At 38.8% G+C, this 24,081-nt stretch overlaps 1 protein-coding gene across 3 annotated transcripts in view; it reads left to right on the top strand.

Moving 5' to 3' along the window:
• The window catches only part of DPH6 (diphthamine biosynthesis 6), a 349,028-nt gene that overhangs the window by 106,316 nt on the left and 218,631 nt on the right, over nucleotides 1–24,081 (top strand). For all 3 annotated transcript variants that reach the window (XM_075927014.2, XM_075927013.2, XM_075927012.2), the window contains one exon: nucleotides 9,954–10,015. In XM_075927014.2, the coding sequence (XP_075783129.1) occupies nucleotides 9,954–10,015 (62 nt within the window). The remainder of the gene's footprint in view (nucleotides 1–9,953; nucleotides 10,016–24,081) is intronic.

The raw sequence follows: 24,081 nt of genomic DNA, 5'->3' as shown, positions 1-24,081 counted from the left end.
GGTCACGGAATATGGAAACCCTAACATCACCTGCCTGGAGATTCCATTGCTGTAGTCTGGAGCCCAACAGCTCTCCCTTACTCTTGGGTAGTTCCAAATCCCTAACAAGGTCATTCAGTTGACCTTGTGTTATGAGGTGTGGTTCAGAGGAGGAGGATGGAAGAAAATGTGGGTCCTGTGACATTGATGGTTCAGAACCAGAAGTTTCATCCTCTTCCTCGTCTGACTCAAGTGAGAATGATTCTGGTGCATCAGGAACCGGCAGTCCTTCTCCGTGGGGTAATGGGCGTATAGCTGATGGAATGTTTGGATAATGCACAGTCCACTTTTTCTTCTTTGACACACCTTTCGCAACTGGAGGAACCATGCAGAAGTAATAATTGCTAGTATGATCTGTTGGCTCTCTCCAAATCATTGGCACTGCAAAAGGCATAGATTTCCTTTTCCTGTTCAACCACTGGCGAAGATTTGTTGCACAAGTGTTGCAGCATATGTGTGGGGCCCACCTCTTTTCCTGATCTCCAATTTTGCAGCCAAAATAAAGGTGATAGGCTTTCTTAACCATAGTGGTTATACTGTGCTTTTGTGATGCAAAAGTCACTTCACCACAAACATAGCAGAAGTTATCTGCACTGTTCACACAAGTACGAGGCATCTCTGCTCACTTTGGCTGAACAGAAATGTGTCCCTTTGAAAAATCAAATACGGACAAATAAGAGAGCACGACACTGTATGATTTCTAGAGCTGATATAGGGCAATTCGTTCAGCAGAGTGATATAAGCTTCGTTATGATTGCATCATCCAAGACTTCTAGGAATAACATGATGCAATTCATATCATGTATGATGCAATACCAGCTTCAGATTGCATCATTCATTGTTTTGCCTAAAAAGCAAGTACTGTCCAAACCCAGTCATAGATTTATTCATAGATCCAGTCAAAGATGTATTTTAGTCATTTCTGGTTTAAATTGAGATCCCTTCCCTTTATAGCTCACTTATCCTCCGTCATTCGCAAGTCAAGGGTCGTATATACTGACCCAATAGCATATCTTGAAAACTATAGCCAATCAACAATTTTAAGCATCATTTTCATTCTCAGTGACTCAGAATTAGTAAAGTTTGACTACATTTATTTCAGAAGCATTTTGGCTGTAGAGCAGTGATTCTAACATGGCTTACATTATGCCATATAAAAACAAAGTCAAATCAAGCTTATTAAACTATATTGTAAAATATTTAAAATAAAGATTTGAGGTGGAAAATGTACTTTCATGGAGTTAACTTATTCTTGCATCTTTCCCCTTTATATATAGGCTGTGTCTAGACTGGCAAGTTTTTCCGCAAAAGCAAATGCTTTTGCGGAAAAACTTGCCAGCTCTCTACACTGGCCACTTGAATTTCCGCAAGAACACTGACGATCTCATGTAAGATTGTCAGTGTTCTTGTGGAAATGCTATGCTGTTCCCGTTCGGGCAAAAGCCCTCTTGTGCAAATGCTTTTGCGCAAGAGGACCAGTGTAGACAACGCAGTATTGTTTTGCGCAAAAAAGCCCTGATTGCGAAAATGGCGATCGGGGCTTTCTTGTGCAAAACCGTGTCTAGATTGGCACAGACGCTTTTCTGCAAAAAGTGCTTTTGTGGAAAAGCATCTGTGCCAATCTAGATGCTCTTTTCCGCAAATGCTTTTAACGGAAAAACTTTTCCGTTAAAAGCATTTGTGGAAAATCATACCAGTCTAGACATAGCCATATTATTTACAAAAATTCAACACTTTAAAAAGTTGGAAATGAAATGTCAGGGAATCCACCCTATTCATTATTGTTATACAATCTTTCATTATATATCAGCCTGCCTACATTATACCAAAATATGTTAACTCTACCTACTTTTTTTGTTTGAAAATGGAAATATTCTGTTGGAGATATGATGATCAATTTTATATTATTTAATTAAGATTCCATTAAAACCAGTCAGAATTTCTGTGTTGACTTGAATGGGAGTAGGATGAAGCCCAGAATGTTTATTACATATTTTGAATGACTAGTCCCATGATCCTTCATTCCAAGTAAGAGGAGAACAGTTCCATATCACTCATCTGTGTGTCCCTCCCAGTCTTTTGTTCCCCGTCCATTCTTCTGTATATGCTAGATGGTTAGTTTCCCAGTTCCTCCTAGCTGAGCTGAGCTTCTCAGAAATTCCCCTAATTTTTCTCAATCTTTCTCGCTCAACTTCCATTTGACACCTTCTGTAATGAACTTAACTCATTCTCTATTTATCTTATCTCACAAGTGTGATCTCTCTCTTGTGGGTCTTGGTAAGTCCGTCACTAACCCTCCCAGCAGTAAAGGATCTTCTAAACAAGGTTGGCCACACCTTGGACATTTAAAGGACACGCTGAATTAATGGAAGGGGTTTCCAAAAGACAAAAATAGTGGAAAACTTTAAATACCATACCTATAACGCTATATTCCAAACTACCCATTTTATTCCAATGTGGTGTAGCAAGCTAAATTTCTGGGAGATGTATCTTGGGGTGATGAGATGCTTGGGGAAAACAGATGGAAGAGTTAGAATATCAGGCAACGAAATGGAAAGCAGCTTCAACTTCAGTTATGGAGCAGCTATTGCTTCTCTATAATTTGCTGTTTTTTCTCTATAATTTGAATGAGTAGCTTATAACTAGGTTTCTCTTATAAAATGTGTTAGTGTAATACTCAGTTTCTTGGACAGTAGTGGGTTTTTGCAGCACATTCTATGCATCTGAGATTAGAATCTGTTGTAATGTGGTTTATTAAAAAACTGCATAGCAGGCCATTCATCGGAAGCAATAAATAATACTTCGATTTTCTTTTAGGATTATCTTTTGTTGAAATAAAGGGAAAAATAGGGATGTAGTCTATGAAAATATTTCATTTAAAAGCATATAGTCACTCAGCATTTCAAAACATGTATACAAAAGAAGATCTATTTCAAACTGCATTTTCACAGAGATGAGTTGTTACATTTTCTGTTTTAGTAAGTAAACCTCATGTTATGAAAACAGAGTATGAGTGTTTTTAAAAATGATATTGAGTGTGGATTTAATTTTAGAGCTTCATGGTGTATTTGTCTGTATGAACAAAGTGGACCATTAAAATGTATTTTGCAGTCAGGTATTTTGGTCAAACTTTTCACTTCTGAAATGCTTTGACTTTTAACGGTAATCCATATATTTTTATTTTGCATGAGAGTGTGAGGATTGAAATTTGGTACATTTCTGTATGAGTCCTTTTATAATATTGCATTTAATTTAACAATTGTCCTCTGGCATTGTTGCAAATCGGGTATTGACAAAAGATTGTTCTGCAGCCTTTGCTGACTTATGCAAGAAGATGTTCAGTTTCTGTCAATGGATCTATCAGGAATTACAGACATACTAGAAATTGCTTCTCAAAGTAATTACACCATTTGTACTACCGCATACTGATTTTACAGTAAAATGCTAGTCCACAAAAGTTGAGATCAGAGCATGGTTACTTTTACTGGACACAATTCAAAATAGCATTATCAAATCTTCCATGTTGTTTCTCTCATATACTGGACTGTCTCAAAGAAATAAAGCCTCACTTGCTTTCTGGGCAGCAGATAGTAAATTAACTGATATAATTCAATTGGGGAGTTGAAAAATGCATTGAAAATAATGGGGCATAACATTCTAGGGTTAACATTTATTCATAGATGATGCAATTAAATAAAGCAGGCATTAACTTCAAGGTCAGTCAGTAAAGTAATAAAATTGAATATTTTAATTGAATCATAATTGCATCTCATTGATACACTCAAGTAAAGTAAAATAGATGTCAGCTTTGCAAATTATGGTCCTTTCTTCTAATTAATTTCTTAATTCTGTGTAGTTTTTCAGGGTTTGGGCCTAATGTGGGTTTATCCTCTCATACAACTTTCTTCAGACCTGGTCTCATTGAGGAACTATCTGTGTGATATGATTAGATAACATGCAGTAAGGTTTTATATTATATTCTTCTGCTTTAATCTAAATAATTATGAGAGTCTGAAGTAATCTATGTTTCTTAAAGAAAAAGAAATACCAAATAGTTAAAGTTAAGCTGGGTTTTTATGATTTATGAGTATATATGAATATTGGTATTTCATTACATTGAAAGTAAAAACAGGATTGGTAATTGCAGTTGACTGATCATGAATGCATTTCTAAATTAAATGGATAGCACTAGCTAGTTTGCAGGTGACTGGTTACGAGTGTACTGTAAATTTATCTGGTTTTTAAGGCCTTATTAAACCACAGTTTATATCCATTCCTCATGCAAATTTCATTAGAAAGGAACACTTCTACATTAAATGAAACTTTAAAAGAAATACATATTTTTCCTAAGAAACATTAAGGTTGTTAGCTAAGAGGAAGCTTTTCTTAGAAACTGGATGCACAAATTGCATTTTTACAGATTTTAACAGACTTGGAATATATTGCATATTTTAAATGTGTGTGCTTCCTACAGAATGGGGTTTATTTGTAGATTGTGTACATATTACATTATCATTGTACAGTTTAAAACTGTTCTGAATTCATTCAAATATAGTTTTTTCATGCCTGGGGGAAGTTGTTAAACTTATGAGTTATATGATATGATATGCATTCTTTGCAAATATAGTGCCAATCAAAAAAAAGTGATATAAGGACAACCTAATCATCTTAACTTTTAAATACTTGGAAATATAATGAAGCAAACAATTAAGCATTCAGTTTGCAAACACTTAAGAGATAATAAGGTGATTAGTAAAAGTCATCATGGATTTGTCCAGAACAAATTCTGTCACACCAACCTAATATCTTTCTTTGACAGGGTAACAAGCTTTGTGGCTGGAGAAAGTGGTAGATATGGTATATCTTAACTTTAATAAGCATTTTGATGATGTCCTGCTTTATCGTCTCATTAACACACTAGGGAAATAGAGCCTAGAGGGAGCTGCTGTAAGGTGGCTGTATAACTGTTTGGAAAACCATTCCCAGAGCATAGTTAACAGTGTTTCACAGTCAAGCTGGAAGGGCATATCAAGTGGTATTCCACAGGGAGCAGCCCTACATCTACTTCTGTTCACTATCTTGATCAATTATTTTGATAATGGCATAGAGCATGTGTCTCAAACTCCTGATCCATGGTCCACCTGTAGACCAGAGCATATTAGCAATCTAACTATGTCTAATTAGTCTAGACATAGCCTGAGGGAATCAGCCTTAGGGTTTACTGGGGGCTGGCATATGGGAGCAGAAGATGTTGGGACCCCTTCAAGGCTTTCAGTGGCAGGAGCCATGGGAAAGTGGAGCATATTCAGTGGGCACACCCACTCCACTTTGTTTTCCCATGTCTCCTTCCATGCTGGGACAGGGTGTCATGAAGTGGGAGAGGGCAGAGCAGTGGTGGGAAGGGGCAAGGTTTGGGGGGATGCGTTCAGACCCACCGTTCCAGGATGCCTGGTCTCCCAGGCCAGATTGAGAATATGCTCTAGCCCAGTGTTTCTCAACAAGTAGTATGAAGTCTGGGGGGTACGTCAACACAACTGAAATTTTGAGAAAACTGAATTTTTGTTTTAAGTTTTATAGCGCTTTATTATTTTTGTACTTTTTACACCCACAAATGTAATCGCCTGCCTAGCTATGATTAAGTTCTTTAAACAAATGTGTTGCAATGGTAGAAAAAAATATTGTGTGTCTGAAAACTGTAGGTACTAGAGGTACTTATAATTTTTTTAAAGGGGTCCTTTATAAAAAAAAAAGGTTGAGAAACACGGTTCTAGCCTGTTGATGGGCTACTGAGTTTGGGACTCCTGGAATAGAGATTTATAAAGTTTTCAATTGATTGATGACAATTTGGGTGGCGTTTGCAGGAGCTCTGTAGAAGATAGAAATAAAATTCAAAATAATAAGAAAAATATTAGGCTCATTTAAGAAACATGTCTTTTTCTTTTGAGAAAGGAAAGGTAATGTGCTAATATATAGTCCATGGAAACTTTCAGAGATGATGTAGTAATTTATTATTTAGTATTAACTCCTTTATATGTTTTCTTATCAGGAAACGTGTATATAGCCAAATCCTGGATCCATTAAAATAAGTGGTCCATATTCTGTATTGATATAAACTGTCATAACTCTGTTGAAGTCAATGGAGTTATTCCAGAGTATCATCTAATGATCTGTCTCCCAGTAGGCTGTTTGCCATTTACTATGATGAGATGAGGATCTGATCCATAGGAAATATGTAGCCATGTGAAAGCTATAATCTCCTTAGCTCCATAATCGTTGTATAAATGAAAGACAATTCTCATTTGTGCATCACTGTGGATATTGCTGAGCTCTGTCTGTAACAAAGTCATTGTTTCTCTTGCTATAGTACTTAATGACAAAAAGCAAAATAAGATCAAAACCAGTAAGAAAACAAAATAAGAAAAATGCATTTTATAAACAAAATACGTCAAGGATTGGGGTGCAACAGAGTGTTTGTAACGCCCCGGGTCGCCCCGCGGCGTTTGTCCCGAGGTCTCTCTCCTGTCCTAGAGCTCCGAGTCCTTCAGTTTCCCTTTTTCACGCGTTTATCTTCGTTTTCCCTCTCCCTAGCAAGGCGGGAGGGAAGGGAAGGGGGGCCCGGGCCCGCCCACTCTCATGAGCCCCAGCCCAGGGCCCTAAGGGTTCAGGTTCAGTTTGACCCGAACCCGGCTGACGGGGTTCGACCCCTTAACACATCAGCCCACCAGTCAAGCCTGACTCTGCCCTGGGCTGCTTCCTTCCCCTCCGGCTCCAGCGTCCCCCGACACCCAACTACCAGGATCAAACCGCTCACCGGGCTGAGTACGGCTGCCGTCGCTTGTCTCGACCGGGGCGATCCACTCAGCTCCTTCTCTCCCCCCTCTCTTGGCGCTGCGGGGCCATTTTAAAGTTGGCGCCGGGGTCGCGACCCCAGCGTCTCTCGGTGACCCCGCCCCTCGCGCCTAGGCGTCCCTCCGTTGCCTGGGTGACGTGGCCCCCGTCTACATGGCGCCCGGCTGACGTCACTCTGCGCGTCCAAGGCAGGGACGCTCCGTGCCGCCGCCGAACACCCAGGGCAGAATCGGGCGGCGCGTGGCGGCCCGCCGTACAGTGCAGCTTGGGCAGGTGCCCCCGCCTCGAGTGGGGCTGCCCTGTCACAGTGTTGCTATCACTTTCCCTGGAAGACCTGTACAAGTTGCAGCTGTACCACTCATGAATAATGATTTCCTCCCACATCAGTCATGGTAAAATCTTTATAGAACCTAACTCAAATCTATATTTGCAACATAATTGTAGAATATATCTTCTTGACATAAATTCATGCATTTTGGATGGTACATGTATAATTCCCTATTGTTAAAATAATAATAAAGGATAAAAACAGGCAAATGGACACCATCTGCCAGCACAGGTAATGAGATCTAAAGTAGCCAAATAAGTAGGCAAACCTAGACCAAAAGGGAAAAATAGTAGTAAACATAAAAAATACAAACATGTAGATACAGTATTTTACTAATATAATTTAAAAGAATCAATAAAAAATTTACAGATATTAAAACAATTGCAAATAAAGCATACAGAAATCTCATCATGTTCTACAGCAGATATGAATGTTTAGAAATAATGTAGTGGTAGCTTGCTCCTCTGCAATTGAAATCAGTAGGAGCTTTGACATTGATTTCAGTAGGACCAAGATTGTCTTGGAGCACCTCATATAACCCTCAAAATAAAATTAAAATATTTTAAAATGATTCTTGTATTGGCAACAAACAATCTTATCTGAAGATTCAGCTTACAATATCAAATCTATACCAACATGAAGATTCACTCCAGTAATGATATTAAAAAAGCGACTTCCTATTTTAGTCATTAAAGCAGTTTTTAAACTATTTTCCTCAGGTCATAAAATAATTCACAATGTGTTTCAATAGAATCTTAAAAATCTTCCTTAATGTTTTGAAATCTCATTTATTTAAATTATTTTATCTTCATAGAATTTTAAATAATCTAAGTCTGTCATCACCAGATTTGAATGAATGCTAGTTACCTAAGATTAGCATAAATATATTAATATTCCTACATTTATATGATGACTTTCATATTGAAGAAACCTAGAGTGCTTTATGAGCTATACTATAGGTATTACTTCTTCCATTCCTGAAATGCAGTCATGTTGGGTGACAGGATAGTCTGGGAAATAAAGGTGAATACTGTGTCTGTGAAAATTTTGAAATAATTTAGGTACAGGTGGCAATATGTCATTACTTAGATGTAGTTTTCCCAGCATTCCTACCCTTTTAAAAATCACCAATGGATATTTAGTAACTTCAAGTAATTAGGACCTCTGTTTCTAAGTTTCAGCTGAAAGATGACACATTCAAGTAGCATAGTGTCCCCCTTGCATATTTGTTTTGTACTGATGTAAAAGGAGAAATGTTACCTTATACAGCAGATTCTACGATGTTATGGGCATGAAGTGTTTTTTTTTTAATCCAAAAACTGACTAGCACCAGTTATATGCTCTGCTCCCAAGAACTGATTACATCACAGCCTAAAATGGTATGTCTATTGACAAAACACAAAGGCAAAAAGCTACTACTGGAGCAAAGGTAGATACTTAACGGTGGGACCGCCAGCCTCACCGGGCTCCTGGGCAATATGGGGGGTGGGCTGCTGTCCACCCCCAGAAGGGACAGGGCCTCAAGCAGAAAGAGCAGAGCTGGGGAAGCCAGCCCTCAGTGCCACCTGGACTGCAGCAAGCCTCCTCAACCTTAAGTTCTGCGGTACTCCGACAGCTGTTTAAAGAGTTTGGGGCTCCAGCTGATGTAGTGGTGGAGGCAGCAGCCAGAAGTTCTTGGCCCTTTTTATACAAAAAGGCAATTGTTCCTCCCTCACCCCCAGTCAGCAGGCCTGCCAGTTAAATGAATCTGTTTATAAAAAGAAGGTAATTATCAAATATTTATACCTCAATTAAAATAGAACTGTTCAGTCAAAATGAAAACACAACCATCAAAAACACAAGAAACCTTAAAGAAACAAAAAGAAATGGAAGAACAAAGGAGTTCCTGTCTTCCAAAGAGAAGAGACAATCCAAGTTTTATGCTTTGTGTGTCAGTGTGTGTTGAAAGAGAGATGCATACACACAATACAGTATGCGGCTTGGCAAAAGGCATATGTAATAGAAAATAGTAGAGGTAAATTTGTCACTTTTGAATAATGGGGGAACTATGGAGTTAGGTTTTTTTATAGCATCTCAGAGTTACAGACTGACCACCTGCACATCTCATTTGGAACCAAAAGTACACGATCAGTCAGCAGCAGAACTTAGACCAAAACAAAGCAAATACAGTTCAGTAGTGTATTAAATTTAATTTAAACTACTAAAAGAGAGAAAGCAGTGTTTTCTCTTCATCATAAAGTTTCAAAGCTGTATTAAGTCGATGTTCAGTTGTAAACTTTTGAAAGAACAATCATTACATATTGTCCAGAGAGACAAACATTTTCTGGTATGAACCTCCATTCCTGAGGTGTTAGTAATTCTGAGGTTCCTACTGTATTTACATATATAATCTTGCACAGACTGTGGTAGTTTTTTTTATTACTATGAACTTGAATTATCTACATTTCCTTGTGCTTGATGAAGTTCTGAGAAATGAAAGCATACAGTAAAACAATGAAATTTCCAGTTGATACACAGTGCAAAGGAAATTAACCTTATTTTCTACAAACATGGAAACTGGTTGCCCAAAGGGAATAAGAGAGAATTCCAGCTAAGTACATTTACTTTAGGATCAAAATGATTTTAAATATACAGGAACTGGCTTCTAAAGGACAATGTTACAAAAAAAATCTACTTTGACGTCTAAACTTCTTTCACTTATTTTATTTGTTAAATATATTTTGATATATCTTGGCAGGTTTAGATCCAGATAAACATCTAGGAAAAACACTGGATCAAATGGAGCCTTATCTTTTAGAGGTAAGTAGCACTTAAAGCATGTTCAGAATATGCAGTGTTTAAAATATAAGCTCATTTCATAAAACTGACAATTCTAGAAACAGTTACTTTCAGAAAAAGGGTGTTAGTCTAAAATTTGTTTTACAGTAGACATAGAAATCTACTATGTATTTCATATGAGAATTTTAAAGTCAGATGGCTAGTGGTGTCATTGTATGTTTTGAAAAGTAAGTAAAGAATAAGAACCTTCAGTATTGAGGGCAAACTGCCTTTTGGGTAATTAAGGCCTTGTATACCCAAAAGTAGTTTAAAGTGATTGATCATGACAGGAACTGTCAGAATTATATACATAGCAATGGTATTGAGAAATAAAACATTTTGGAATTTGCAATCATGCATTTGGAATCTATATAAAGAAGTTCTGTGCTCTGAAGCAGATGTGTTTTAAGTTAATCTAATGCTTTGCTGGGGAAGTGAGGGCTGGAAAACTAAAGAAGGAATAAGTGGCTGTTTCCTTTCTCATAGCATCAGGGGTGATGACTCCATCAAAAAGTCACCAACTCTCTTAGGAATAAGAGTAAAGAACACATATTGTAGTCAGAATATAGATGATTAAGTGCAGGGCCTTTAAAAAAAATTTCTAATTTTAACTAGCAGGGCTCCTTTATGCTAAGCATGCAAATAGGAAATATTTATTATGACTCTTCATTAGCTGAGAAAGAAGAATCTAGGTGGGAATCCCCCTGTCTGTGTACTAAAACATTTTATTGGTTGGAGTAGCATCCAAACTCTGCTCTACTGAAAGGGGTCAGAGTAGAAAATTAGAGCATGTATCACCTCTATACAGCTCTTCAGATCTTCACTACTATTCTTTGACCAGTTCAACTGCACTAGTTTTACTGCCAAAAGGTCCCCCAGACTTAAATTGGGGACGTAGAACAAAGGATTTATCCTGAAGTATATATTTATTTTCTAGTGGAAAGGAATGGATTGCGTGATGTCCTCAAGAGCCCTGGTGGGACTGTTTTCCTGACAGACTAAAATATGATAATTGTTTGGCAGGATTTTTCATTCTCCCAAACATGAAACTCAACCCCTAGCTGTGTTGTGTACTATTTTGAGGAACCAAAGATTGCATATGAACTTGGTTTTCTGTATTTAATTGTATATCTTGTAGAGTTGCCTGGCTGCAAACTGTGACAGATGGTTGCCACAATACGAACTGAAAACCATTACCACGATTTCTGATGGCCTTCTACAGTTGTTCAAATTTCTATTTGACTAGAGTGTTTGTCTAGAAGGTTTTCTTGAGGAATTATGTGATAATTTTGCTGAATAGATATCATCAAATCCAGCTATGTTTACTGGAAGCTAAAATACACAACTAAGTTTGTCAAAGAAACAGAGCTGTATCAAAAAATTAAATGGAGAGAAAATGTAACAAGTAAATCCAAGAAAAAAGAAGTCTTAGTGTACTAGAGTTCACATAGTATCAGTTATAAAGCAGTGGTCTAAGTATGTAGTGGAATGCCATAGAAAGTGAGCAAAATCTATAGCTACAAAATTTGCTTCTGTTGTGTTCTTAGCTGAACATTTTGCGTTATGAGTCATACTGGAACAGTTTAAATACACAAATCTCCATCTTCAGTGATTCACTAAGCCTCAAAAGGTGACATTGATGAGGGATAGAAGGGCTTTCTCTTCTGACAAATCTCTATTGCCCTTCCACAGATTCACTTAGACATTTTGGTGAAAGAAACTTCACATGTTGTGTAAACTTCAAATGTGTTTTATCCCATTTCATTGCTTAACTTTGCTTGTTTATACTTGAACAACTTCTGCCACTACTTTGCTCCATTGTCCTATTCTAGGACTGACACCATATTTTAGTACTATACAGCTTTTTCTTTCTAGCACTGGCAAAGTACACCGGAGGGATGTATGATATGTAAATTGCTCCAACATGCTGCAATCTAACTGTCTCAGGTAGACCCTGTTGCTGTATTCTAAAAGGTACACAGCTCACATTAATGTAGTTGGGTTTCAAAGGTACTTTTTAAAGTGTGCCCACAGTGTCTACCCAGGATAGGTAAAGTTCATCACATTAGAGTGCTTTACATATCCCACCCCTCTAGCAGGCTATGCCAATTGCCAGCACTGTGAATATCAGCCCATATGTAAATAAAATATTTATTCTAGTTTTAGAGTTATTAAAAGCTCTGGTGACACTCCCCATTTTGAGATGAGATAATATTCCTGGAAACAGTAATATCTTTAATACTGGAACGAACTTGCTGTGTGTATTGACTTTATATTGCAATCTCAACTCACTTTATAAAGATGGCTAATTATAATGAGTCTCACAGGTGAGAAAACTGAATTACTGAGAGGTCAAATGATTTTGGCAAAAGCAGCATATGAAATTAGTGTGAGAGCTTGGACTAGAACCCAATTTTACCAGCTCTCAGGCTTGTGCTCTGTTCACTAAAGTATTCTATCGCTCCTTCAGTTTACCCCTTGCCAGTTACCTTCCTGGGATAGATTCACATTTTATAACATCTTCCCAGGAACACAACTGTTGCAATATTTAAATGCTAATTCAGGTTTTTTCCCTTGTCTTCCGTGTTGTGAACTACTGAGTAATGTCCACTAGTTGATTTTAGAAGCTTGATATGCAAACCAGAATCCATGTGCAGTGCTCACTAAATCAGTAGTTTAAGACTTTGGTATTTCTTTAGCATAACAAGACACATCTTTCTGGGAAGCAATTTTATAGACTAGCATGTGTTAGCTATGTGTACGTACTATAGGATGCAGTGGAAATGGCTTGGGAATGGTAAATTCACTAAGTTAATTATTTAGAAAATCTTTGGGTATGTCTGTACTACAGAGTAAGATTGAAGCTGCCACTGTCAATCATCAAGGGTTCGAATTAGTGGTCTAGTTAGGACAGCTAATTTGAAGTGAGGGGGGCACCCTGATAGATACCGGTAAACCTGCTTTCATGAGGAGTAAGACACTATAAAAAGCGCCAAAAGCTGAATTAAGCTACTTTGACTTCAGCTACGCAGTTAACATAGCTGAAGTTGCATATCTCAATTCAAATTTGTCCTGTAGGGTAGACATAGACATATCCTTTGAAGTCAAAGGTATAGAAAAAGAGTTATATATAGTGTAAGGCAATAATGTACACTAAAGTTGTTTATTTTCCCCACTAACTTGTGAAATTCACTTAAAGTTATGCTTTTATTATACAGAAACTGTTTCTACAGCATCTTTATAATTGTTTGTGAAGGAAGAAATAAGATACTTTTTTGTCAGATTGAAAAAAAAGGAACTGGTGCTCGAGGTTCTTGGTGAGAAAGAGCAGAGGAATGATGTCTAGCTGTTGAAACCCTGTTGGATTAATGGGGAAATTACTGTGTATATATGTGAATGAGAGAAATAGTTCTGGTGTCAGTCTTTTTTGATAATTATACTTGCCTCACATGTTTTTCACATTCTTGTTGCCTATGGTATCCAAAGTTTCAAAGTAATTCTTACAAAAAATGAGACCTTGGAGCATAGTGTAACAGGTAATGAAGTAGAGAACATTTGACCTCTAGGTCACTGCTCTGAATGTAGCACATATTAGTAGTGACCAAAAGGCATTGTTGTCTGTCTCTTCAGTGACCTGTGTAAAATGAGTTAGCAGCCTAATTGTAGCTCCTAGTGTTGGTTGGTGGTGAATCACAAAAAACCCTTACAGTTGCCTTCTTGTTGGCCATGTCAAAAGAAAGCCACAGACTGAAAGGCCTAACTTCTTACTAAGATATTCCTCCTGCAGAGTATTGAAATAAGTTGGCAGGACAGCATGAGAAAGCTTACATGGCTAACATTGTTCTGTAGCTCTTTTTGTGGTGTGCATGCTACAAAAGTTAGGACAAATACATTATTTTTAATAGACCTCATACTAGACCTTTAAGACCTAGTGAAACAGAAGCATTAACTACAAACTGAAGGTAAATGCCTGGGTTTATGATTTTAAAAATCTTATTTTATAGTAATCTTTCACATCACAAATGCTGACAAACACAAAGGGATAAGGAGAGACACTAGACACCATGGTGAGGGCCAGAGAGGGAATGTGATGCCTCAGCCAAATCAAGGAAAATACCATATTAACTCAAGTAATACGTCTGCAGCTCTCCCAGGACCATTGGCAGGAGGAACCTAGAGCCTTCAGGTTCCTTTATGGGCAAAATATTTCTTTCTGAGGAGCCATTTTGGATCCACCTCCTCAGTTCCCCAAGAGCTGGGATAATGTAAGCTACCTCGAGGTTCTCCTCTTCCATTGCTGCTGTTTATGTTTGTCACGGGACAGGCCGCCCCTCAGGCTTATAGCCCTGTCATCATCGGGGCTACCTGTCTGCGCACCTTCCCCCCACCCATGTCTCCTTAACAAACTCCAACGGTTCAGCGCAACAACACAAGATCCGAAGCCCGTTTAAGAGCTCCCCGAGTCTCGGTCTCCCGGGGCGCTATGGGAAGACCGCGAGGGAGGAGGGGGACCCGGGCCCGCCCTCACTCTGGGTCCCGACCCAGGACCCTAAGGCAGCGGCGCACAGTTGCTGCCTGGTTGGTGGGGATTCCCCCGTAACTCACCAACCCTTGGGATCTGGTCAAGGAGCTGCCGTGGCTTGCCGACCCCGTCCTGGGTCACTTCCTCCTCCTCGCCGGGCTGGTTGCTTCAGCGACGGTCTCCTCCATTTCTACAGACGCCGCTACCTCCGCACCGGGCTCCTCTCTCCCGGCCATAGCGTCTCCTCCCCTTCCTGCTCCTTCCGGGCATCCTTTAAAGCACCCGCCTTCTATGGCCCCGCCCTCCTTGTCCGGGCACTGTATGATGACGTCACTCGGGGAGGGGAGTCCCCTCCAGATGACTTCCATGTCCCTGGCTATCCCTGAGCAGACGGGGCACGTGAGCCGGGGTGCCGCCCGCGAGCGTCCACGCTCCCGGCTTTCGGGGCCGCCAGACGCCGTGGCAGCCCTGCTGGCATCCCTTTTGCTCCCCGCGGGCTCAGGAGTGCGGGGTGCCGTAGGTTCCGGGGCGGCAGGAATCGGCACCCCGTCACAATGTTCTTATCCCAGTCCTATGTATCTAATGTATTGATGTAACCCACCATGACTGCACTATTTGAGTGTGTCACAAGATGTTATGTATATAAGCCTTCTGTCAGCTAGGTGGTTTTCCACGTCTATTTTTACAGATGAGGGTACATAAATACTAGAGGGCAGATTTTCAAAGGTGCTTAGTCATCTAAAGATGCAGATACGCACTTAGTGGGATTTTCTGAATAGTATCTAAGCAAGGTAGGCACCTAGCTCATACTGAAATTAATGGGAGTTGGCTGCCTAATTTACTTGGACACCTGAAAATGCCACTAGAGATGGAGATAGTTGCAGTCTTGAGCAATGTGACTTGCCTAAGGCTTGAGGCCTCCTAAATCCCAGGCAAACAACCCAACCACTGAACCACCCTTTCTTTACAGGCCGTACCCCCACTTGTGAAAGCCCCTCCTGGCTGCAGTTATGGAATGAGAGGCATTCTGTTCTAAAAATGCATCATGTTTCTGTGTTCTGATTCCTGATAAAAAAAGAAGGGTGAATGATTTTATCCACTTACATCTGGTCTCTATGGTTTCAGTTAGATAGCTCCAGCATTACCAATCTAGCTGAATCTATAGAGGCTAATCATATGGAAATGTAGAGGTTACACTTCCTGTTTTCTTCTTCCCTGGGAGATTCTGGCTCAGTCCATGAGGAGCACTTAAAATCAAAACTCCTCATGTGGAGAGTGTCAGAATGGCTCTGCAGTGCTGTCATTGTAGGCCTTATCGCAGAGGAGGAATTTATTTATATATATATCTATATATCTATATATATATATATATATATATATATATAAAACAGAGAGTTCATCCAGTAGGTGGGCTTGCCCTGTTTATGTTGAAGGCTCTTGTGCCTTTTTTGTCACTAGATATCTACTTTCCCAGTAAAAAAGGAAATAATTCAAGTCTCAAACAGAGTACAGATCTTAGCCTCCTAGACATCATCCATACCCTTCTTCACCAGATTTTAGTGAATTTGAAGCAGTCATTTTTACATATCAGTCAAGGACAGCATCTTATCTTCTATATACATCAAAACCAGGGCTAGGCAGGATGCGGCCTGCCTAACAGTTTGATCCAGCCTGCGGACTGCATCTGGCTGCTTTCTATTTATGTCCTGCTACCCATGCCACTGCATTTCCAGGCAGTGGCTTAGGCACCAGGATCCTATTTAAATGGCTCATGGCTACCTGGCAGGGGCCATTGCAACAAGCCTTTTAAATAGCCACAGCAACCCCAGGCAGCTGCTAGGCAACGCAGTGTCGGCAGGGCCAGGATCTGCAAGCCTTTTACAGTGTTTTTAATTCAAAGCCTCCGGCCCCAGACAGCTATGGGTGGAGACTAGTCCTCAGCTCTGACCCTTCCTTTCTAAGTTCTGACCCTTCCATGGGTGGAGCTGGCCTGTGACTACATAGAAAAATTCATTAAGTGGCCCCCCTTGTGAAAACTACTGCCCACCCCTGATCTAATCCCTCTGTTGTGGAAACACCTTTCTCTCTTTTACAGTGCATTGGCAGAGATTACATCAAACAAGTGGGTGATCAGCACTGTAAAGGTGGGTTATGTTATCCAGCTCATCTCCCTCCCTTTTCCCAATCTATCTACTCCATACCTTTTCAAGAATCTGTCTCACAGGACTGTCTTGGATCAAGAATTGAAGTTTCTATTGAAATTGAATAGCAATAGAGGAAGTTCCTTACTGGCACAAAGGGAAAGCCTTCTTTTCCTGCTACTTCCTGGTTCCCAGAAAGATTGGTTTGACCCATTCTAGTTGTAAGATATCTGATAGAAGGTATCAGAAAGATCCAATTTAGTATGGTCACACTGACAGCCATTGTTCTTTCCTTGAAGAATGCAAATTAATATTTGCCATTGACCTTCAGAATGGTTATTGTCACGTTTAAGTACATCTTAGCTACTGAAAATACCATCAATTCATGGTACACATCATGCACTACCAGTACACAGTGCTATTCTTCAGCTTGTTTTCAGCCCCAGAGTGTTTTCCAAATGTATGGTGGTGGTAACAGCCTATCTGTGTCACTTAGGAATTCAGATATTTCCTGACCTAGGCAGTTGGCTAGTTCAGAGAGGATTAAAGGTCTTCCATCCAAAACAGCATCCTTCTTATCAGACATATCATCTGTTTTCTAGATATAAAAGTGAATTACAGAAATCAAATTATGACAAATACAGTGATTACATTTCATAGGGACTGCCATAGAATACCTTTTGATGGACAGATTCCAGTTCATGGACTCTGTCTGAGAACCTCAAGACCAACTTGAAGACAACAGTGCATTTTTGTCTACAGCTTTTGAGACAAATGGCCTTGTGCATGTACGTGACTTAACAAGCCAGAATTCTGAATTCCGAGCAGACATTTGCTGAACATATTCATTTGCATACCCTCATGAATGCTTAAGGCCATGAACTGTGCTGAGACCCTCAGAATGTATTCAGAGGGGTTCCTTTCCTGCCACCAGTCAAGTATGACATTGATAACAGACGTGTCCACCATATGTTGGGGACCCATCTGGGTCAACTTCAGGCTCAAGCCCTTCGGATGCCTTTGGAACTTTCATTTAGTATAAAGTTCATTCCAGGAACTTTGGGTTACGGGGCCTCTGAGATATTCATTACCATCACCGGGGATTAGGTAGTTCACGTTCTCACTGACAATATCATTGTTACGATATTGCGAGGAGGTGCAACATTATCTCATCTATGCCAGGGAGCAATCCACTTCTGCATAACGAAAAATATCTTCCTAAACTCATTTCATCTTTGGGAGCTGAGGATCACTATTGTGGATTCCCTCAATAGGAAATTCATAGACCATCACAAATGGTGAATAAAAATGGATATTCTAGGAATCTTCTGTGAGAGGGGATACCTAAAAAATAGGCTTCTTTGCAACCACTCAAAATACTAAATGTCAGAGATATTCTTCCAGGTACTGTAACAGAGTCCTTTTTTCTTCCATGTTGAATGATGTACTGCATGTGTTCCCTCCAGGCCCACTGATTTCTAGGGAGATCAGGAAGCTAAAAGACAGACTAGCCGTATAGCATTCACCTGGCCAAAGCAGTACTGATATACAGATTCTCCATCAATTTTCGTTTTATCCACCAGTATTTCTACCTCTAGTTTAGGATCTCTTGTCTCAAAATCAAAGTGAAACACAGTGCTCAAATTTGCAGTCTCTTTACCTAACATGGATGATCTCTGCTTGAGCAATGAGGAAAGAGTTTGCTGTTAAGAAATCCAAGCCATTCCAGTGAATAGCAGAAAAAGTTTCCCATCAGAACTTGGTTGAAAATAGTCAGTTGACCATTATATTTCACAAATTTGAATTATTTTGATGTCAGAGATCAGTATTTAAAACATGACCATGTATTAGTTCTCTGACATCAGAGCTTCAGCCTGAAGCAGTAGAAGGTAGTACACCATGATGAACCCACTAAGGCCAAAAGGTTTTCATGTTGCATTTCAATTTTAGATATGAAGTGAATTAATTATATGTAGAGTAGTTAGAAGATTCTAGTTGTGGCTTTGTTGAACCAATTTCTGTGTAGACTGGACAAGTAAAGATTGTCTCTTCCTGAGTAATTTAATTAGATGTTTGGATATCTACAGTTTGCTAGCAAATAAAGTAACTGTCTTACATTTTTGAACAAGTGTGTCACTGATTTCCAGATCATTTCAGTTTGGAAAAACATGTTGTCATCTGATTTTCAGCTACTTCTTATAGCTTTAATTTATATGTTTAAATTAAACCAAGTGCATGGTATAGAAATTGATTTCCCTTTTATATTAAATGTCAGGAGATTTCTCATACCATGTTAACTGTAAAATGGACATTAGCTAGAGATCTGTTGAGAGGAACAAACTTTCAGTTAATTTTATAGGGGTTTTTTCTGTCTGATATCCTGGAGATGAAGGTTATGATTGGAATGACATTCTTCTGTGGCTTATATTTTACTAGAGGATTTAGCCAGCATTGCTTGGGTCCTTAACTCAAATTAGTTTTGTTTTTCATCATTTAAATCATTGCTGTGGGGTAGGGGTGGGGATGCAGGCTGACCGGGGAGAGAAGACAACCCCAGCCCACTCTGACAGAAGCAGCTTGGGGCTGTGGAAGGTAAAATGGAAGGTTCGAGAATGTGGCCTGCCCCAGAATGATGCAGAACAGGCAGCCTTGTATTGAATATTTTTAACTTTTATTAAAATGCTTTTAACTATAACTTTTTATTTATCAACTTTTTACATGCGTGGGTGCCAGATAATTATTAACAGTAACAATAAACAAACTGCAATACAATAGAGGAAAATGCTCAGGGGTTTCTCTAAGTCTAAGTAATTAACAATAACAGCCCAGGGATTTTTATCAGTTATATTTACATTTTTACTCATAAGGTCTAACATCTATCTAAACTCCTAACTGTACTATTTAACAAACTTCTAACTAACTTACTCTTAACACTATTATTTATCAAACCTTTAACTAACTTTACACAGCAATACTTACAATTATCAGACATACAAGAGACAACAGAGACAACAGCATATTCGTTATTCGTTACGCTCTGCAAAAGATTTGGTAGATTCGATGAGCGGGAGGGCGTCCTCGGGTGATCAGACCTCAGAACCTGGCTCGTGTTCTGCCTTCCAAATGTTCGGGAACCCTCAACTGCATGCAGGAGGGGTAGCTGTTTTATAGAGAGAGCAAGAGCTTTCCCGTGCCTAGTTGTGATAGGCTTGACAGATTCAGTCTGCCTAGTGACAGGCTGAGGGGGAAGGAGATGGCCCTTGAGTGGCGCGAACTTTGTATGACCCTTACCTGCCTGGTGTTTTATTCCTGGTTTTACTGATCCTAAGTCACATAGTGCAGGATTTTTGGTTTGAGGGAAAGGTAAACTTGGGCTAGGAAGGCTATGCGCACGAGGCCTGGCCAGAAAAGAGCCTGTTTTCACAGGGGCCAGGTGAGAAGCGCCTCTCCATGGCTGCTGTAGCTGCAGCAGGCACAACTGGAGTAGGGTGCATGTCCTCCAGCTGGGGGACAGACAGACACACAGACAAATGGGCACACAAACTTTCTGAAATATACAGTAGATAGATGTCCCTCTCTCTACCCCTCCCCCCTGCTGGCCCAATGAGCATAAGAATGGCCATGCTGGGTCAGACCAAAGGTCCATCTATCCCAGTATCCTTTCAGCCGAGAGTGGCCAATACCAGATGCCCCAGAGGGAGGGATCACATCAGGTAATCCTCATGTGATCCCTTCCCTGTCTCCAACTTCCAGAGAAACAGAAGCTAGGGATACCTTTCCTACCTATCCTGGCTAATAGCCATTGATGGACCTAACCTCCATGAATCTATCTAGCTCTTTTTTTAACCCTGTTAAAGTTCTAGCCTTCACCACATCTTCTGGCAAGGAGTTCCACAGATTGACTGTGCGCGGAGTAAAGAAAAACTTCCTTTTGTTTGTTTTAAACCTGCTGCTCATTAATTTCATTTGGTGACCCTTAGTTCTTATATTGTGGGGATAAGTAAATAATTTTTCCTTATTCACTTTTTCCATACCAGTCATGATTTTATAGACCTCTATTATATTCCCCCTTAGTCTCCTCTTTTCTAAGCTGAAAAGTTCAAGTCTTTTTAATCTCTCCTCACATGGGACCCATTCCAAATCCCTAATTATTTTTGTTGTCCTTTTCTGAACCTTTCCCAATGCCAATATATCTTTTTTGAGATGAGGTGACCACATCTGTACGCAGTATTCAAGAAGTGGGCGTACCATGGTTTTATATAGAGGCAATAAGATATTTTTCTTATTCTCTATCCCTTTTTTTAATTACTCCTAACATTCTATTTGCTTTTTCACTGCTGCTGCACACTGAGTGGAGGTTTTCAAGGAACTAGCCACAATGACTACAAGATCTGTCTCTTGAGTAGTTGTAGGCAAATTAGTCCCCATCATATTGTATATGTAGTTGGAATTATGTATTCCAATGAGTATACTTTACATTTATCAACATTAAATTTAATTTGCCATTGTGTTGCCCATCCATTATGTTCTTATGTGAGGATTATCAAATTTGGTGGTCCTAGCTCTTACAGTTTAGTAGGAGTTTTTGAACAAACTGACTGACAGATGGACAAATGCAAATTTCTAAAATATATAATATAGTGTATGCCCTATTTGAATCACAGGATGATTGTCAAAAACTTTTTTATTGGAGCATAAGCTTTCGTGGGCAAAGACGCACTTCATCAGATGCATGTAGTGAAAATTCCAGAGGCAGGTATAAATATACAGGCATAAGAAAAGAGTACAAGTCTTATGCCCGTATATTTATACCTGCCTCTGGAATTTCCACTATATACATCTGATGAAGTGAGTGTGTTTGCCCACAAAAGCTTATGCTTCAGTAAATTTGTTAGTCTATAAGGCGCCACAGAACTCCTTGTCACTTTTGCAGATTCAGACTAACACGGCTACCTCTCTGATACTTGTCAAAACTTGTGTCTTAGTTGTCAACAAACCATGGAAAATTGCAGGAAAGTAGTAACAGACTTTATTGTTTGCAGTTCCACTCTCAGCCCAGTGGTGGCCAACACTCCTGCTGTTAAAATTATGGCAAAAGCCTAATATTGCAATTTCCATAATATTACAAGTTCAGTAGGGCCATGGGTCATTTTTACCAGCTCAGTAAAATAATTATATTCTTTCATTGTGACAGGGAAAGTTCTTGATTTTTTTTATGTATGTAGGTGTTGAAAAATTATGTTAAGTGGGGGTAGTTGTTATGCACTCTTGTCTAATTAGTTCCCTGGTATCAAAGATACCCAATCCTTGCTATATTAGAGGCTATATTGGGAGGCTATACAAATATCCATTGGTTGTACTTAATCTGAGTAGACCTTTTTAATCATCAAAATGAAATGCATGCAGCAGTAATATTTGTACAGTATTTTTCCTTGATAATTAGAAACGGTTGTTTCAATGGTTGTACCAGAAGTTCATTATTGGCCTTTTGGTGAAGATGAAGTTTATAGGAGACTTAATACCTGATGTTTCCTGATTGCGAGGTGTAAAATTTTTCCATTTTAACAGGGTGTTTTCAATAATTGACTAGGCCTTCCCCATCTCTGACTACTAAAATTATGTGGTAAACTCTGCTTTCATTCTGACGGTCACAGAATAGCAGGAAGCTGTGTTGTATCAAGTACATGTGCTTCACTTTCGTACATGTAAACGAAAGATTTATTTGTGTTTTCTTTGATGCTGGATTTCATATAGCGTCAAAGTTATTTTTATGATACTCTGATATTTTAGGTTTAGATTGGACTGGATATCCACTTTTCTTAAGTAGTGTAATTTGTAAATTCAGGGAGAGGTGAGGTTGTTTACAACTGGCAGGCAAAATCCCCCTCTCATGAAATTTAGGTGTGGCCTTAAAAGTTAACTGAGTTGTTACATGTATTATGCATATTAGATCTAGCTTGCAAAACAAGATGATACAAGCCTGTAAAATATGTTAGTATTTTAAAGTATTTGAAAACTGGTTCCTGTCTCTCTGATGGCAGCTTGAAAAATATTGCTCAGCTGTTTATATTTATAAACAGGCACATGAGAACTTGATCCTTTGGGGTGCTAAGAAGGCTCATGATTCTATGGTGCCTCAAGACTACTCATTGTTTTTTAAGTATCCTCAGTTACTGGTGGCTTCACTGGGAGTTTAGAATGCTCAGGATCAAATAGGATCCTAAGTCCAGTGGCATTAAAGATGGGATTTTCCAACAAATTTAGATCCTCAGCTTTGAAGTGTTTGATATTGTTTTCCAGGAAGAACTCATGACACTCAAGGCTTAAAAGCAAAAATATAAAGTTTGGAAATAACGTATACAGTAAACATTCATTCCTCATTCTCACTCTGAAATATTTTTAGCTAGAATACACCTGGAATAAAAATCAGACTTCTTTGTTCCTCAAAAATACACACGTTTGATAGTTTTGTTTTGTTTTATGAGACATGCAAACCTGTGTCTGTTTTATTTTTCAGTAGCTTTGTTTAGTTTTCATTATAGCAGAAGTTCTTGGCAGGAAGAAGAATAAAAGGTTTTGACTAACTATTTTATAAGTTGTCCATTCTTATTGTATCAACATTAAATACTTTTGATAGATTTCTCCCTATAAAAGCTTTGCTGTACTTTTTGACAGGTGAAATTGTCTTATATGGCAGGAGTATAATTTTTGAAAATGAAAGCTTGATTAAATGTATGGTTAGTTACTTTTAGACAAGGAAATATTTTTTCTTTAGGAAGGAAATGATAATATTAGTGTTAAAAAGATAATTTTATCTTTATTTAAAAAGAGATTTGAATTTTCCATCACAAAATGAGTAAACACATAATTTTATGACAGATACCATGTTTATCTGATCTATTAGATATTTTTCAGAAAAAAAAAAGGTTGAAGACAATGCAAGCAAAATGGTATTTAACATTTTCCAGGTTCTTATTCAGTGTCAAAGAGCTATGATTCAAAATGTGATCTCTGATGCTGTAAAAGGATTAAGTTCTTCGTACTACTTTCATTTTTATGTCTGTGTTCAGACTCCATGGTGTTTTTTATGCTAAGGTGATGTCTCAAGTCATACAGATCTGTTAAAAATATTTTAGAAAAAATGCTTATTAAAGAAAACTGAAAGCTTAACTAACACTCCATAGTGAGGAATACTAGTGCACTTTTAATGTAACATATCAAACATATCCATTACCTGAAATCCTCTAGTAGAATTGTAAAGATAAATCCCCTAATGTAAAAGTATAAAATATATCTGTAAACTAAAATGCTTATAAAGTAATGTTGCATTAATTTTAACCTGGAAAAAAAATAGATGAGGGAGTCATTTTTTTTATCTGACTTTG

This window comes from Pelodiscus sinensis, chromosome 5 (assembly GCF_052426305.1).
Source record: "Pelodiscus sinensis isolate ZL-2025 chromosome 5, ASM5242630v1, whole genome shotgun sequence".
Classification (NCBI taxonomy): Eukaryota; Metazoa; Chordata; order Testudines; family Trionychidae; genus Pelodiscus; species Pelodiscus sinensis.
The sequence above is the reverse complement of the archived record's forward strand: the minus strand, read 5'-3'. Positions and strand labels throughout refer to the sequence as shown.